The 16,864-nt window shown below is 56.0% G+C and overlaps 3 protein-coding genes across 6 annotated transcripts in view; 1 reads left to right on the top strand and 2 right to left on the bottom strand.

The window, feature by feature from the left end:
* Positions 1-653: 653 nt before the first annotated feature.
* LOC119710306 (carwaprin-a-like) lies at positions 654-1,445 on the bottom strand. The gene is made up of 3 exons (XM_038159238.1): positions 1,308-1,445; positions 979-1,140; positions 654-822 (listed from the first exon to the last, which is right to left on the bottom strand). The coding sequence occupies exons 1-3, from the start codon at positions 1,420-1,422 to the stop codon at positions 818-820; spliced, it is 282 nt and encodes a 93-aa protein (XP_038015166.1). The 5' UTR covers positions 1,423-1,445; the 3' UTR covers positions 654-817.
* A 4,638-nt stretch (positions 1,446-6,083) lies between these two features.
* Positions 6,084-16,864, bottom strand: part of MATN4 (matrilin 4) — a 15,415-nt gene continuing 4,634 nt past the window's right edge. Inside the window, exons 2-11 of the mRNA XM_038159258.1 lie at positions 12,275-12,391; positions 10,790-11,359; positions 10,351-10,473; positions 9,761-9,883; positions 9,539-9,661; positions 9,281-9,403; positions 8,419-8,832; positions 7,933-8,085; positions 7,051-7,155; positions 6,084-6,892 (exon numbers count right to left, since the gene is read on the bottom strand). Coding sequence (XP_038015186.1) covers positions 6,834-6,892; positions 7,051-7,155; positions 7,933-8,085; positions 8,419-8,832; positions 9,281-9,403; positions 9,539-9,661; positions 9,761-9,883; positions 10,351-10,473; positions 10,790-11,359; positions 12,275-12,347 — 1,866 coding nt within the window. The 5' untranslated portion in view covers positions 12,348-12,391 and the 3' untranslated portion in view covers positions 6,084-6,833. The remainder of the gene's footprint in view (positions 6,893-7,050; positions 7,156-7,932; positions 8,086-8,418; positions 8,833-9,280; positions 9,404-9,538; positions 9,662-9,760; positions 9,884-10,350; positions 10,474-10,789; positions 11,360-12,274; positions 12,392-16,864) is intronic.
* RBPJL (recombination signal binding protein for immunoglobulin kappa J region like) overlaps positions 14,734-16,864 on the top strand; it is a 19,412-nt gene continuing 17,281 nt past the window's right edge. For all 4 annotated transcript variants that reach the window (XM_038159267.1, XM_038159266.1, XM_038159265.1 and 1 more), the window contains exon 1: positions 14,734-14,976. Coding sequence is in view for 2 of the 4 variants with exons in the window: in XM_038159265.1 (XP_038015193.1) it covers positions 14,949-14,976 (28 nt within the window). In the remaining 2 variants the exon portion in view is untranslated. The remainder of the gene's footprint in view (positions 14,977-16,864) is intronic.

The raw sequence follows: 16,864 nt of genomic DNA, 5'->3' as shown, positions 1-16,864 counted from the left end.
GATGGTGGCAGTGCCTGGTTCTGAGGCCAGCAGGTCCCTCAGGCTGTGCACGCTCTCTTCTGCTGATGTTTCTTGGCAGCTCCTGAAGTTTTGTCCCCAGCACTCAGCTGTACAAAAATCAGAGAACCCCTTGGAGCTATGATTTTATTGCCCTGGCTTGAGGCTTGCCCAGGCAAGATTCTTCAGCTGAATTTTCCCCAGCAGCTCAGGTTCAGTGAGGGGCTCAGCACCACTTGGGGTTTGGGGGTGTGTAACCCCCTCCTTGCTCTCCAGATGAGCCCCAAGTAGGGCATTCATGGGGAGGCTTTGCCTTCCGTGTGCCCCTGGGCAGGCAGGGTCAGTCCCTTCCACAGCCCTGTCCAGCTGGGAGGCCCTGGAGGACACACTGCTCTCCAGGGCCCCTTGCAGCCTTCCTAAAGCAGCCTGGCATGTTTTGTTCCAGTCCCTTCCCATTGCTCTCTCCTCCTGGAGGCTGTGTGTCTCTGGATGGATTTTCTCCCCCAAGCCAGCCCCTAACCACACTGCAGGTGTGAAGCCAGGCTGTTTTCATCCTCTTTCCCCAGAAGAAGAAATTCTGGGGTGAAAGCAGCAGTGGGACTGTGTGCCAGGATGGAGAGAGGAGGTGAGGAAAGACTCACACATCACAAACACCCTTGAGAAAAGCCTCTTTTATTTGTTAAAAGAGCGGTGGGGGAGCAGAGGGAGAGGGGAAGGGGGTGGCACAGAGCACAGTGCAGCAGCTGTCACAGAGTGATCCTGGAGCTGAGCTGGGGTGGCAATGCTGGGATGACCCTCAGTCTATCCTGGAAGCCGGAGCTCACACTGGGAAAGGGAGAGAAAGGAAGATGTTGGGTCTGGTGTTCACCCCAGCCCAAATTTGTTCACGAGACACCCCAGAGGCTGCCGGGGGCTCTGGCACTGGGCACAGCCCCCGAGCATCACCCCCGCTCTGCTGCCGTGGGGCTCCCGAGCTCCTACCGTAGGAGACGGGGACGGCGGGCGGCTTGGAGATGCATTTCCTCCCGCAGAACGTGCGGCAGCACTTCTTGCCGCGGGGGCAGTGCCGGTCGATGAGGCACTGGTTCGGCGGGTTGTGCAGGGCGCAGATGAAGCGGACGGGGGGACAGGACCAGGCGCTGCCTGCAGGAGAGGGGACAGGCTGGCTCCGGGGCAGCCGAGGGGCGCTGGGGAGATGCTGCCCGGCGAACACCCCTCTCCCCTCCCCTCCCACAGGATCCATGTAAACTTGGCTCCTTCGCAGCCCCCGAGCTTTTCCTCCCCGTGCCTTATCCTCGGGCATCTCCTACCTGTTGGCAGCTCTGCCCAGAGGATGAGCATCCCCACCAGGAGCAGGGCGGCCACTGCCTTCATGCTGCCGTCTCCCCGAGAGGTGCGAGCGTGAGAAGTGGGGGACACCCACATTTAAACCCTGGCGGAGGATGGGGTGGGGATCGGGGCTGGGCACGGGCCAGTGTTGGTGCCTCTTTCCTCTGCCTGTTGCGTTGTGATTTCAGAAAAGGCTTTTGCACAAGGTTCGGATGTGATTGTTGGATTGCTCAAAAAGCAGCTTTTGCATTGCACAACTTGGGGCTGAGGGACAAGCCAAGGGGAGATGTGCCAGGGCATTGTCCCCCCTGACAGGCAGTGGAGCTGCTTTCTCCTGGGCAGGTATCTTCTCCGGGTATCCTGTTTTAGGAGAAACCCTTGTGGTGGCTGTGTTCTCCTCTGGGGGTCTGTTAAATGGGTTTCCCTCTGTACTTTGCTTGCACATGGTCCTGCAAACCAAACCTGACAGCATGATCCAAATCAGCATGAGACTGCCAGTGCCTTCCCAGGGATGATCCCTCAGGTTTTTTCCCAGAGGTACCTTGCCCCAAGTCCTCCTTACTCCTGCCCTACTGGGAGCATGAGTTGGTGTAGGGAAAACAGCTTTGGCTCAGCCAAGGTGAGTCTTTCTCAGGCTCTGTGGGGGGTCACCTGAGCCCCTGTATCTTCTCTGGTGCCTTCTGCCTTATAGGAAGCAGGTTGGTGCTGGAAGAAAGTGGCTGATCCCTCTGGGGTAGGATAACCCCTCCTCACAGACCTGCCATCAGCCATGACGCAGCACAAGGACAGCTGGACTGAGCCCCAGCTCGCGATGGCTCTCGGGATTAGGGGCTGTATTCCTTGTTTGGATGGCAAAGGTCCCACCACCCATTTCTCCCTCCCAAGGACATCGTAACCCTGGCCTGGCCTCCAGGTAAATCTGTTTTCTTTAGGAGCCCTTGGGCAATGGGAAGTTACTCCATTTCCCACCAATTGGTCAATGTCCCACTCAGCTTGTGTAAGGGGTTCCTGAAATATTTCTGTGGGACTTCTGTGGCTGGCAGAAGCCCAAGCTGCCCTGGAAACATGCTCTGGGAATGCCTGGGTAGGGAAAGGCTCCCACAGCCAACCTCCCCCAGCCCTGCAAAGGGCAGCCCTGATCTCACAACCAGGCAGGGACAAAGAGCAGCAAAAGCTCTGTATTACCTCTACATGCTCTGTGCAGCCCCCTGAACTGCACTGAACCAGCCTCTGGAGCTGCCACCACATCCAGGGCATGGTGGGTGTCTCACAGTGTCCTTTCCTGCTCACACTTCCATTCTTAAGTTGCAATGAGCCCGTTTACTTGGCCTCACCTTCCCTGTTATCTGTTAATTACTGTTCAATTTCCCTGTTGACTCAGTGGCTGCATTTAGCTCTTTGTGAAGTCATTTATTAAATAATGTGCAGATGATGTAGCCAACCCCAAAAGATTTTCTGGCCTGTGCACCAGCAATGTAGCGCTTTTAATGAGGAATACAAGCACTGGAATAATTTTTAAACAATCCATTGCCATTCAGCTGCTGTTGGGTCTGCAGAGGGCATTGCTGTGCTCCCAGCTGGTGCCAGAATCTGGCTGAGGTTGTGCTTGGACCTATGCCTCCAAGACAGGAGAAAATATCAAGGACCGAGGCTTGGATTAAGCTGCAGAGAAGATGGGAGGGACGAGGGAGGGAAAGAAATTCACCTGAAGAACATTCTATAGTGCTTTATTCACAGCAGGGGGGAAAGTGTGAACTCTTTTTGTTACAAACTCACATGAAATAACCAGGACCCAGCTTTCTGAGCACAGGATTGCCTGCTGGGCTCATGTTGTGTTCTGTTACCTGTGTGGCACTCCCCAGAGCAGTCCTCATCCCACATGGCTCATGCTCTTCTCCATGCAGTGTGCCTCCTTCTGAAGCTGCAAGGCCCCACTTGTGCAGGGCTTGAGGGGGTTGTGGCAGATGCTGCATTCTCCCAGCCAGAGCAAGGCTCTGCAGGCTGTATTCCCTGGGAAGGGAAAGGAGGGAGACCAGTAGCCCCTGATCCCCCAGCCTTACCCGGGTACACAAAGCACCCCAGGAACCGCTTGTGCCCCACCAGGTGATGCAAAGCTCTCAGCCTGATGATGAGCTCCATCCATCCATCCATCCATCCATCCATTCCTCCATCCATCTATCCCTCCATCCATCCACCCATCCATCCATTCATCATCCATCCATCCATCCATCCATCCATCCATCCATCCATCCATCCATCCGTCCATCCATCCATCCGTCCATCCCCCATCCGTCCATTCCTCCATCCATCCATCCCTCCATCCATCCATCCCCCATCCGTCCATCTGTCCATCCCTCCCCCATCCATCCATCATCCATCCATCCATCCATCCATCCATCCATCCATCCATCCATCCATCCGTCGGTCCATCCGTCCATCCATCCCTGCTCCCCTCAGCCCCGGGCCGGCTCGGGGTGCCCGCAGCCCAGCCTCACGCTCCCAGCGCTGGTGTCTGGTGCCACCTAGTGAAGTGTCATTGGTGAGGCTCTGCAGGACCACGCGGGCTCGGCCCTGCTCCCAGATGGAATTCCACAGGAAACGGCCCAGTGGGAGCTGCCTCTACACATACAAAGTGTCTACAGACCTCTAAGTGCAGCTGCTCTGTGCACAGGTACCCCCAACCCAGCTCAACCAGAGATCTCCAGCACAGGAAACCACAAAAATTTGAAACCACAAAAATTGGAAACCACAAAAATTGGAAACCACAGCTGTGCTGAGGATTGTCGTCAAAGCAGCAGAAAGCAGGGTGACATAGTGAAAAATAGTTTATTTATAGAACAACTAGTGAGAACAAGATTCTTTCTAGAACAGTGAACTACACCATGTATTTAAATTGTAATGATCCCAATAAAACAACAAACTATAAAACATATTTACCTATAAGAACCTATATAACAATTATGTACGGAAACATATTTACAAAAGACAACGAGACTCTCTAAAACATATATACAGAAGACTACTGAAGAGCACTCTGTACATATCCAGAAGGGTGGCATCCCTGCCTGGCATCTCCAGCAGTCCTGGAAGAAAAGCAAGCGACAGGGTCACTGCAGTCAGGCACAGAGGGCTGCTCGCTGTGCCCCCCAGGCTGGGACACGCTGCCAGAGCAGACTCTGCTGCCAGCAGGAGCCTGGCTGGGGCTGAGGGCAGGGCCCCAGGCAGTGGCACCCAAAGTGTGGCCCAAAGCAAGCACAGGGCAGGCTGGGGTGCTGCTTGTGCCACCAGAACCCAGGGCCCCTGGGCACCGTGTCCCTGAGCAGGGCCACCCAGCCCAGCAGGGGCCCACCCTGCATGCTGCTGGGGGTGGTCTGCATCCCAAGACCATGTCCTCCTGCTCACCTTTCTCATCCACTTCCATGTCTTCAACATAATCCTCCATTTCCACCTCCATCTCCTCCTCCACATCCACCTCCATCTCTTGATCTCCATTCTCTTCAACATCTATAGCCTTACTCTCTTCTGTATCAACCTTCATGTTGATCTCCATCTCCTCCTCAGTGTCAGTGACAGCCTGCAGAGGTAGCAAAACCTCAGACTGGGGTCCCTGTCCCACATCATCCCCACAGAGCTCCAGCCCGCCCGGGAAGTCCAGGGGTGTCCACCTCCATGGAATGGCACTGTACCTTCATTGGGACAAAAGTGAGCATCCTGCAGGGATGGGTGGCAAGATCCAGGCAGCAGCGACCCTTCAGGACTGACCATTCAGTCCCTGACAGTGCCAGGGACTTGGTGACAGAGATACTCTCAGGGTGCAGGTTGGTGCAGGTGGGGGTCAACCAAAGGTTGTTTGCTGCTCTGAGCTGTTCCAGCAGCTGGTTTTTGAAAGGCATTTCCTGTTGAGTGCAGTAACACCCACTCTGCTGTGCGTGACTGTGACCATCCTCATTGGTCACATCCTTGGAAGGGACCCTGCAGATCATCTTATTCCAACCTGAGCTAGCTCCCACCAGACCAGAGTCCTGTACCCCTGGCCATGGATGTTCCCAGGGATGGGGCACCCACAGCTTCTGTGCACAGCCTGGGCCTGTGCCTCAGCACCCTCAGTGTAAAAAAACAGCTTCATTTTAACCCAAATCAACCTCCTGCAGCTGAAAGCCATCCCCCCTTCTCCTCCCACCACAGACCCTGTTGAGCACTCTGTCCCCCTCTTTCCAGTGGGACCCTTCAAGCCCTTCATGGCTGCAGTGAGGCCCCTCCATGGCCCTCTCTTCTCCAGGCTGAGCATTCCCAGCTCCTCCAGCCTTTCCTCACAGCAGAGGGGCTCCAGCCCTTGCAGCACCCCCTTGGCCTCCTCTGAACTCACTCCAAAGCTCCAGGTCCTTCCTGTGCTCAGGACCCCAGAGCTGGAGGCAGGCATGGGTCCTGGGGGGCATCAGGAGCAGTTCCTGGGTGTCCCTTTGCCCCAGCACCCACCCCGAGCAGCTCAAGGGGCACCTTGGCCAGGCTGTGGCTCCGTGCCCAGCTCAGCTCTCAGTCCCTGTGCTCCTACAAGCAGAGGCTCCAAAGCAAGCCCTGCCCATGGGGACACAGTGTCTGTGCCACACTGGCACCCTGGGCTGCCACAGAACAAAGATTTCCCCAAAGGATTTCTGGATCCTGGGGACAGGAGCTGCTGCAAAAGCCAGAGACTCCGCTTCTGACACAGAGGTACCTCTGTCACCCTGCAGCCCAGCTGAAAGGAGAGGGACATGTCATACAAATCTTCAGGGTGTTTATTGTCAGGATAGAAATTCCTTTATATAAAACAAGAGTTTAAAAACAGCACTACCCTGCTCTCAGAATTAAATATACATATATATATATACACACATAGATACTGATAGAAAGAATAATTACCATTTTGCTATGTGATTACAAAACCAAACAAAATTAATACCAATTTCCAAACTATTCTGCCAAACCAGGGCAGGGGGATCTAAGAATTCCTGCTGCCCATCTTCCCATGGGATCCCTCCTGGGCACCACACTGGGAACCAGCTGGGCATCAGGCATCCCCTGTGCTGCCTGCACCACCCAGCTGTCCTTGCCCCATCACTTGGCAGCAGATGCTGAGACACCAGAGGCTCTCAGGGTGACACCCCTGTAGGTTTTTTCTCTTGCAAAGCAGTCTGCCAGGGTCCAGGGGGACTGTGCCATCCCAGTCACTCTGGGGGACACCAGGTGTCACGTCTGTCCAATGACCAGCCTGCCCACATCATTGCTCCCCCTCATCCCAGACCTGCCAAGGAATGACAACTGAACCCCTTCGCTCTGCAGCAGGGGCTTTGTTCAAGTTCCTTTTTGTGTGTTTTCAGGATTTTTGGGTTTTTTAAATAAAGTCCCCTGTGGATTTTGCAATACAAGAACAAACACTGATGCTTTACAATAACCTAGCAATAACAATGTCATGTAGCTACTGTACATCCATCCCGTGCTCCGCTGGGCACTGCAGCCCTCTGCCAGGATCACTTCTTGTTGGCAATCTGCTTTTCCAGGTCTTCCAGTCTGGCTGTCATCTGAGCAAGTGACCGTGCTAAGGAAACAGCGTGAGCCAGGCAGTCTGCTGGGCACAGGGCTTCATCCCCTTAAAAGAGCCAAAAATTTCCCCTCTCCCATTTACCTATCCATCCCTCCCCCATGTGTGCTGTGTCCTCAGCCCCCTGACATCACCCCAAAGGATATTTTTCTCGGTCAGGCTCTGCAGGATGGCCACGGTGTTGGTCTGGAACTGCACCAGCGCCTCGCACTCGCACGGGCTGCGGATCTCTGTCTCCCCTTTGCCCTCCTCTGTGACAGGGGGGTTTGGCTGCTGTCACACCATGGCCCCACAGTGCCCGCTCTCCCTTGTCCCTGCAGCCACCCACCGGGGCTCAGGGCTCTCCCCACGGTTCTGTCCCCTTCTTTCAGCCTCTCTGTTTTCTGGCAGGCTGCCCTGCAGATGCAGCAAGCTCTGCCAGGCATCCCACAGAGCTGTCACACATGTGGTCACAGCGTGCCAAGGACAGCCAGTGCTGAGCTCCACTTTGCCTTCAAGCTGGAGTGGCAGGGGGCACATTGGCTCTTTATCTGCAGCCCTGTGGGGGTCTCAAGGGCACTGGGAGCCCCAGCCTGTCCCAGGGCAGGGAGACCCTCACAGTAACCCAGCAACAGCAGAAGCACAGGTCTGAACGAGGTGCACAGGTCTGAACAAGGTGCACAGACCACCTTCAGAGCATCCCACAAGGCAGAGTGCCACTCCCAAATTCTGCCCATGCAATGGCACAGGGGTGGCTGATCACATTAACACTTTTGTATTAACCCCTCCTGTTTTTTAATTAAGTGCCCCAGGTTCACTTTCTCCCAAATCCCTTCACCTTCTTCCAAATCCCTCCCAGAGACCCACATCTGCACCCACAACAGCCTGGAGAGATCCTGTGACAGCCTAGGCTCACACCAGCCCGGCTCAGCCTTGGGGTGCTTGACACAGGGTGACAGACACACAAACCACCCCACTGGCTCTGTGAGGACCAGAAGGGCTTTCCCTGGCTTGGGGTCAAGTCCCCTGGCATGGCCAGGAGCACCCACCTGGGCAGATGTTCAGGGAGAAGTTCTCCACAAGGTGGGTCATGGTGGTGAAGTCTGCAGAATAGGAGAAGTGCTGCTCCACTGGCTCGGAGGCGATCGCTCTCAGCTCTTCCTCCACAGCTTTTCCAACACCCACGGCAAACATGACAATCCCTGCGTGGCAAGGACAGATCCTGAGCACTGTGCTGGCCACCCTGCAGCAAGCCCAGAGGGAGCAAAGGCAAGGATGCAGGATTTTCTCTGGGCTTCCCAAAGATACAGCAGGAATTTGGTAAGGACAGGCAGGAGCATGGCAGCGCTGTGCTGGTGGGGGCTGCTGCATGAAGGATGCTGCTCACAGCACGCTGTGGCCACAACAGAGCACATCTGCCATGGATGCAGCTCCCCAAGGCTGGATGCTGCAGCTTTTCCCTGAGACAGCCACACCAAGGAACCATCCCAGGATACCCAAAACAATGCAACTTGGGGTTCCCAACCCCCCCGCACCTGATTCCTTTGCTCTCCTGGCCCATTCCGAGATGTCATCCTGGGAGCGTCCATCTGTGAAGACCAGCCCGATTCTGGGGATGTTGTGGGAGAGAGGCCTGGCCCCTTCCAGCTCAGAGAAGCTGTGCTCCACCATGTGCTTGAGGGCCAGGCCTGTCATGGTGCCTTTCTCCATGTACTCCACATCCATCACCGCCTTCTTGATCTCGTCGGCGCTGTGGTACTTGTTGAGGGGGAACTCGGTGCGCACGCGGCTGGAGTACTGCACCAGCCCCACGCGCGTGCCCTGGGGGGACACCTCCAGCAGGTCCACGATACGGTTCACAAACTGCTTCACCAGCTCAAAGTTCTGGGGCCGCACACTCTTGGAACCGTCGATCACCATCACCAGGTCGACATGCCCAGCTCCACACTCTGCAGGGACAGGGGAAGGTGACAGAGGAGCAGCCTGGCCACGGCCACTGTCACAGTGAAGGGCAGGGGCTGAGCTCTGGGGCTTCAGGACACTGTGGGAACACCCTGGAACTGCAGCTGGGAAGGAGAGCAGGCTATGGCAGGCTACTCAGTCCAAAAACCTCCACTGATATCCCAACACCCCGTGAAAGTCTTTCCTAGGTTTCTCTTTTCCCAAAGTTTTCCTTAAAGCTGCTGCATCTTCTGGGCCACATCTCTGAGGACACAGGCATCCATCCCCACAGCAGCCAGGGTGTTCCCCCAACCACAGCCAGCTCTCCACCCTCTTCCAGCCTAGCTCAGAGTCCCGAGTGGCAACAGAGCCCCCCAGCCCAGTTTCAGGTGAGCTCTCTCCAGGAGCACAGAGCCCCGATAAGGGGAATGTCAAGGGCTGTGTCCCAGTACTCACTGCTGCATGTCTTGCCGTCAGCCTGGAGCTGCTGGCCCTCAGGGCACACGCAGTGGTAGGAGCCCTCTGTGCTCACACACTTGAACTCACAGCCGTGATCCACCCCGTTGCAGAGGTCAGTGGCTGGAAGACAAGCCGAGGGCATGGGGTTATCCCCATTCAGGGTGGTCTGGGAACAGCCCTTCCCTGGAGGCTGGGCAGGACATAAGGGCACGTGCTATGGACACAGCCTGTGCCGTGCACCACACCAGGACCTACCCCTGCAGGACTTGCTGTCGGGCTGGAGTGTGAAGCCGCTGCGGCAGCGGCAGTAGTGCCCGCCGGGGATGCTCACACACTCGTGCTGGCAGCTGTGGTTCCCGAAGCTGCAGTAATCAATCACTGCGGAGACAAGGAGAGCATGGCAGAAGGGAAAAGACAAGAAGACGGAGTGAACGGGAAGCAAACGAAGAAGGGACAGGGAGGGAGACAGTCACTTACGTGTGCAGCTCCTCTTGTTGTGGCTGAGGTAGTAGCCCGGCCGGCAGCGGCAGGAGTAGGAGCCCCGCACGCTGACGCAGTGGTGCTGGCAGCCGTGCCGCCCGTCCGCACACGCATCGATGGCTGCGGGGCAACGGGACACCCATCACCCTCCCGCCCAGCCTCCCTGGGGCAGCAGGGCACGGCTGCTCCAGGGCTTCGAAGCAGCTCCCAGCACCGTGAAACAACAAGGAACAGTCCAGGTGTGGTGGTCAGACCAACTAACACGGCTTTGCACTAAAATCCAGGGGAAAAGCCCTGTGCACTTTGGGGTGTGAACCCTCTGGTACTCACTGCCTGGACCCCCTCAGCTGACAGGCAGCTGGCTGTGCCCACATAAGTCACGAGTGTCCCATCTCAGAGAGGTGGCCAGGATTTAGCAATGCTGAATGTCTGCAGGCATTACAGACCCGGGAGGCAGCGCGCCCAGTGAACAGAGCACCCAGGCTGCTGCTGGCCTCCCTGAATCTCTGCTGTGTGCCAGCTTCCCTCCATGGGACCCATAACTACAAGCTCCCCATGAAAGTTCAGAAAATAAAAAGGGTTTTTACGGGAGCAGGTCTTTCCATCCACATTGAGCCTGTAGCCTGGGTTGCACTCGCAGTAGAAGGAGCCAGGGGTGCTGACACAGCTGTGCTGGCAGCCGTGCTCCCGCTCCACGCACATGTCCACCCCTGCAAGACAGAACGGGCATCAGAGCGGCCCACAGGCACGCCAGACACACGGGCACCCTGGCTCTGGCATATGCCCTGTCCCTGCAGCAGCAGCCAGTGTGACACAGCCCCACACAGCCCCAGTGCTCACCCATTGACTCCCAGCACATAGACACAGACACTGTAGTGCCCTGTCCTGGCACCTCACTGGGGAGGAGGTTCCTTCCCCTTCCACCCTGCTTCTGGCAGGGGCAGCCACCCCAAACACCCCTCTGAAGGTCTGGCCTGGGTGAGGAGCAGACACCCTTGCCACTCAGCAGCAGCAGCCCTCACCCACCACAAAGCTTGTCCTGGAACTGCTTGGCAAACTGCTGGATGAGCTCGAAGGACTCCACCAGGAAGACGTGCTCCTCCAGCGGCGGGGAGGCCATGGCCCGCAGGGAGTTCATGTCTGCCCGCTGGATTCCCACGGCGTAGATCTCGATGCCAGCGTTGCGGGCCTGGGTGGCCACCTCGGTGACGCGGTCCTGGGGCCGCCCGTCCGTGACGATGACGGCGATGCGGGGGATCCCCTTGTGCGGGGGGCGCGCGCCCTCCTGCGTGCTGAAGGCCACGTTCATGGCGTACTGGATGGCCAGCCCCGTCATGGTGCCCTGGGCCAGCGGGACGATGCTGTTGATGGCCCTCTCCATGTCTGCCCGCGTGAAGAAGGTCTTGAGGGAGAAGATGTTCTGCACCTGGCTGGAGTACTGGATCACCCCGACGCGCGTGGCGTTGGGGCCCACGTCCAGGCTGCCGATGATGTCCATCATGAACCGCCGCATGGTCTCGAACTCGAAGGGGCGCACGCTGCGCGAGCTGTCGATCACAAACACGATGTCCAGGGGGCCCGTCCTGCACTTCACTGCTGAGAAGAAGGTGAAGAGAAGGCTCAGTCCTGTGGCTGTCTGCAGGGAGCAGAGAGATCTCTGCCTGCTGGCTGGGGGCTGCTCATGAGGGATGGAGAGAGCAGGTTTGGGCAGCTCCCACAGACCGGCACCTTTCACTGCCCAGTGAATCCACAGAAGGTGGTGGCAGGGCAGAAGCAGGGCCAACAGGCTGGGGAGACATCCCCTGGCTGTGGGTCATTGTGGTTGTGGTTTTTTAAGGGCAGAAAATGAGACAGTACAAAGCAAAGCTAAGGGCACACTTGGAGGAGACTGAGCCAAAGAGCTTCTCTTGAGCATAAGGATGCTACCTTCAGTGCAAACTGGGAGAGTGTTCAGCAAGTGAAATGCCAGTGAACTTATTTTGCTGGGAGAATTAGGCCCTAATCATAAGGAAACACTTTGAGTCCCTTTGGGATGATGCCAATCTCAGTTGCTCTGAAAGTCTCTGAGACATACCTGCTCCTTTCTCCATTTGGTGCCTTCACCGTTTTTAAACTAAAATTGATTTAGATCTCTGTCCTGGGAAGAGAGAGGCTGGAACCTCTGGGTTTGCTTTGTCTCCTGCACCTGCAGAGTCAAGCAAGGAGGAGGCTTTTCCTTACAGCTGTGCCTCCTGCCAAGGTCACAGCGCGTGGCCTGGAGGGTGACGAGCCCTGGGCAGGGCTGTGTCACAGCTGAGGAGCTGCTCACAGCAAGCAGCACCAGAGGCACCATGCTGGGGCCAGGAAGTTTGTGTCCCACTGCTGGGGGGATCCTCAATCCTCCTGGGGATGCTCCCAAAGAAGAGGCATCGTGTCTCCCCACGTCACACAGCAAACTGTCCGCTGAGGGCTCTGCTACCCTATGTCCTCCCTTCTCTCCCCTCCATGCACTCCCCACCAGCCAGGGCTCACCTGCAGGTTTTGGTCTGGCTTCCAGTGTTGTCAGGAGAAGCAGGAGGAGAGGGGCAACAGGCAGGAGCTTCATGATGGCTCTGGGAGAGCACACAGTTCCAGTGCTGGAAGGATGTGCTGCAGGGGGAAGACAAGGTGCAGTCAGTGCTGAGGGTGAGCTCAGCCACAGGGCAGCGTTCTCCTGTGGTGGGTGTCCCCATGCAATGCCAAAAACCCTAAACAGCAGCATTTTTGACAGATCCATCCCCAAACTTCTCTGAATCCACATGGAATCTTTCCTGTTCCAAGGACTGGCAGTCTCAGCACAGCTCAATTTCATTACAGTAGCAACACTCTGCCAAAGGGTCTGATTTTCTGCTCTGGGTGGAGCTGGCCATTGGACAAGCCTTATTTTCACTTGCAAACCAGGCAGATGGGATGTTCAGCCAAATGCTTTTTGCCTGACAGTGTGGCTGTTCTCTGCAGCCAGTGGAGAGTGGGAAAGCTGCACGCAGGGATGCAGAGCACCAGCCCTCCTGATACTCCTGCACGGGAAGAGAAGTCCCCAGATGAAACACCAGCACAGACAACACCTGCTCAGAAATCTCTCAAAGTCACTGGCAAAGATAATTTTTCCAAGGAGTTCCATTCTCTGCCTGTTTCCAAACTCCCTTGGGAGAGCAGAAGCCCCTAAAAGCAGAGGGTGCAAGGGTGCCTGTGCAGGTGGGCTCACACCTCTCCCCCGGGCAGGTGCTGGGTGAAGCACTGCCAGCTGCTGCTCTCCTTCACATCACCTCGGGCTCCCCACCACTCTGCCACCAGCACTCTGCACCTCTCTCTGTCCTAAAGGTTTTTCCAAGGGATTCTCTACACCTCAACAGTTTTTTCATGTCTTTAGGGTGGGATCAGTGGGGGAAAAGATATTTAAACTTCTCACCCAAAACCTCAGCTTCTCACTTCTCTCCCTCCCTGCCCACCTCTGTGTTGTCTTGCCTGGCCTTTCCTGGCTCCTGCAGGGACATGGATTTATTTAGTTTATTTTTATTCCAGCTCTGGTTGGAAACCCAAGGTGCTAGGGATGGAAATGCCACAGATAATGTGACTCTCCCCAGGACATGTGCAGTGCCAGGACTGGGCTCAGATACTGCAAGGGTGCTTTTAAGAAAAAAACACACAAAAATTCCTTTTATCAGTAGTTATCAGCCGGTATTTATTTAGCCCCAGGAGGTCTCAGCTGTAATTCATCACCAGGGTTGCTGTTTAATTGCTCAGTGGTTACGTGCAGCCCTGAACACCATGTCTTTGATAGCAGGGACACTGATAATAGGTTTCACAGCTGCATCTTAAAACTGTCTCGAGACTCAGTGTTCACACCTGGAAAACTACATTAGAGAATTAGGAGGACAGAAAAGGGGTACTGGAGGATACTGGTATCCAGAACACCCATCTCAAAGTGAGAGACGTGGTCTTTCCCTGGAGGGGAGAGCCCACCAGCCCGGGAGCAGCCCGGGACACGGTGACTCCGCGCAGTGCCAGGAGCTCCTGCAGAGCCGTGCAGGACCGGCGGGATCGCTCTGGCTGAGGGGATGAGCAGGGACAGCAGCCTGGCAGGTCTTTTCCAGGGGGCAGAGGTGAGCTTCGCTGTGTGGCCAGGATTGCCCAGACACCTGCGCCCCTCACCACAAGCAAGCAGAGAGGCAAACAGTGCTGCTCCCCCAGCTTTGTTTCCCCATTTATTTGGCAGATTCTTTTTCCAGTGCTGCTTCTTTCCTGGGAGAAAGCATTCACAAACCACTAAATATTTTTGGGACAGCTGTGCCACCTAGAACATTTCTGCAGCTCTCTTCTCTCCACACCTCCCTGCAGTGGCAGGCTGCTATGGAGCCAGTGTCTCACAGCATCCAGAGAGTTTCAAAGACTGCCCAGAGGGAGGAATGAGCTGTCAGGCCAGGAACTGAGAGCCAAGAAGGAGAAAACCGGTTCACGACTGATCTATTTTTAACATCATCTCAGCTTTTGGATGAAGCCTTGGCTCTCCCCACAGCTGGAAGGGCTGATGCTGCCTGGACAGGGCAGGGCATGGCAGCTCGGTCATATTCTGTCCTGGCAGCAGACACCAGGCTGGGACAGAGTCCTGGCCCCTGATTCAATTTAATGCCCGCTCCTGCACCAGCAGCAAAGGGATGGGGAAGCAAAGAGGATGGGACAGATGTCCCCCAGTATCTCTCCCACCATGCCACACTTGGCAACTTCCCCGGGGCTGGCCTGCATCCCCGCAGAGGCTCTGCTCCCGCCCTGAGGGTGCCCAGCACCCCCTCCTCGCCCGGGCAGAGGTGGGAGGGCCGCGGGTGGGAAGCGAGCGGCTGGCAGGCAGGTGCTGCGGGGCAAGGCAAACAGCGCCGGCCGCGCCGCCAGCGACCTTGAGATAACACCGAGCTATAAAGGAAAAAACACCCAGGCAAGGGGAGTGCTGCTGCCTGGGCTGGCCCAGCCGAACCCTGCAGAGGAGTGAGAGGGAACTCGGACCGTTCCTGGCATTTCTGAGCAACGCAGTGGGAGAAACATTTATTGCTCTTCACTGCTGAAGGAGATGCTCAGTGTGTGATGCAAGGAGGGTGACCAAGGGGAGAGCCACATGTAAGGACAGAAGGGTCACCTCCTCTTCACTCTACACGTGATCTCAGCCAAGGAGGACATGGAGATGGATCCCCAGAGACAAACAGGTAAGCCAGCACACCTTCCCTGGGCACCTCCACTGGCAGTGCTGCTCCCCAGGGCAACTGCATCCCTCCCGGCTCCACCACTTGTCCGTCTGCTCTCCCTGCCAAATGCTGAGTCTCAGGAAAAACAGCCGCCTCAGGTTTCAGCGTGGCCTCCTTGGCAGCTCTCTCCTGGCTACAGGTTAACAGAAATACTCTGAATATTCCCCTTCTGGCTCATCCAGATGGTGGCAGGTTAGACCTGGGTGCCCCCTGCCTTGGGCAAGGCCACAGGACAGGGCATGGCAGGGAGCAGGGTGAGGAATGCTGCCAGCTCCCTGCCCTCCTTCTGTTACAGGGATGGGGGCTCTCTGTACTGAGCTGCAGAGGGGGTGAGGCAGATGGGAAAGGAGAGGTGGCAATGCATTCACAGCCCAGGAGAAGCCCTGACCATAGTGTTACAGGGAGGAAAGCAGGTTGTGGACCAAGGCTATGGAGCCATGCTGGCTCCAGACCTTGCAAGAAGCCAGGACAAGGGATCACCGTGAGTTGCAAGGAGTGGGGAAGAGCTGGGAGCCTGTGAGCAAGCACCAGCCAGGCCAGAGGGCTGTCCCGTGCAGCAGGGCTGTGCAAGGAGGAGGCACACACAACAGGTCCAGGCACACACGGCAGGGTGCAGGGCACTGATGCCACATGTGCTAACAGCACCTATTTCTGTGCTGGAAGCCTTGGCCAATGGTAGAGCAGCCCTAGACATGATGTTGCTGAGATTCACCCTCCTCATCTGCCTCTCCATGCACCCTCCTTTGCTCTGCAGAGCTTTTCTTTGCAGACACCCAACCAGGCAGCTTTGAGAAATTCAATTCCATCAGTGTTATTTGATGAAAGTGTCAAAAAACCCAATCAAAATGTGACCAGGAGTGCCAGCCCTGAGTCCTTTTGCTTAGGACACCTGAGTTCAGCCAGGACAACACAAACACAGCACGAGCACCCTTGAGCTGGAGGATGGGGGAAAAGCTGTGATGTCCTCAGCAGGACAGCAAGTCATCATCCTTCTGGTCCATGCCTGCCCAAAGAAAGGCTGCCCAAAAATCCATGTGGGACCAAGGGAGGAAGACTGAAATGTGCCTTGCCCCAGGGGACAATGAAGCAACCAGAGCTACCTGGAGAGATGCAGACAACTTACATCATCCTGGAGGCACCTCTCGATGCCAAAATTTGTTGCAGAAACATGGGTGAATTGCTGGCACATTGTATTTGCAAGAGCTGCAAGCAGTGTGAAAGAATGAGGCCTGGGACAGCCTGGAGCTGGATCCACCCTCTCCTGGAGAGTTGCCCAAAGGCTGGTTTCTCCCAACATAATGCCCAGTCTCAAGGTGCTCTCTGCTTGCAGATGCCCAGCTCTGCTGCTCTCAAGCACTGAATCCACCCTCAGGACCATTTTACAGGCAGCAGTGACCTTACACTCAATCACAGCTCCAAAATCTCAGCGCTCGTCCCCACAGCAGCTGGGTGACGAAAGCCAAATCAGAGAGGACAGCAATGCAGTTTTTAGAGCAAGGAAGACTCAGGAACCACAAGCATATCAAGACCATGGAAATGGCAAGAATTTCCAGCCAAAAAGGGGTTTTTCCCCTCCATTTAAGAACTGATGTGTCCTTGGTTTTTCCCAAACACATGTGGGAGAAGCAGAGCAGACTCTTTCCAGGACATCGCAGAGCTCTCCAGTTACAACTCCATGGCAGCTTCACTGGGCCAAGTGCCACCTGGAAGGACACGTTGTTTGAAAAACAAGGCTGTATTTCTCCAACAGCACATCAAGGCTCCAAACCCAACAGGAGCAAGTCAGCAGGAGGGCTGTAACAGGAAAGCCTTGCTGGATGCAGAAGGAACATCTCTTTTGCTCTGCCTG

Source organism: Motacilla alba, chromosome 20, assembly GCF_015832195.1.
Source record: "Motacilla alba alba isolate MOTALB_02 chromosome 20, Motacilla_alba_V1.0_pri, whole genome shotgun sequence".
Classification (NCBI taxonomy): Eukaryota; Metazoa; Chordata; class Aves; order Passeriformes; family Motacillidae; genus Motacilla; species Motacilla alba.
The sequence above is the reverse complement of the archived record's forward strand: the minus strand, read 5'-3'. Positions and strand labels throughout refer to the sequence as shown.

Excerpts from the sequence above, each read along its gene's own strand:
- LOC119710306 (XM_038159238.1), bottom strand. The coding sequence starts at position 1,422 with ATGTGGGTGTCCCCCACTTCTCACGCTCGCACCTCTCGGGGAGACGGC. Across the intron at positions 1,141-1,307 it reads CTGGGCAGAGCTGCCAACAG|GCAGCGCCTGGTCCTGTCCC; the intron begins GTAGGAGATGCC and ends CCTCTCCTGCAG.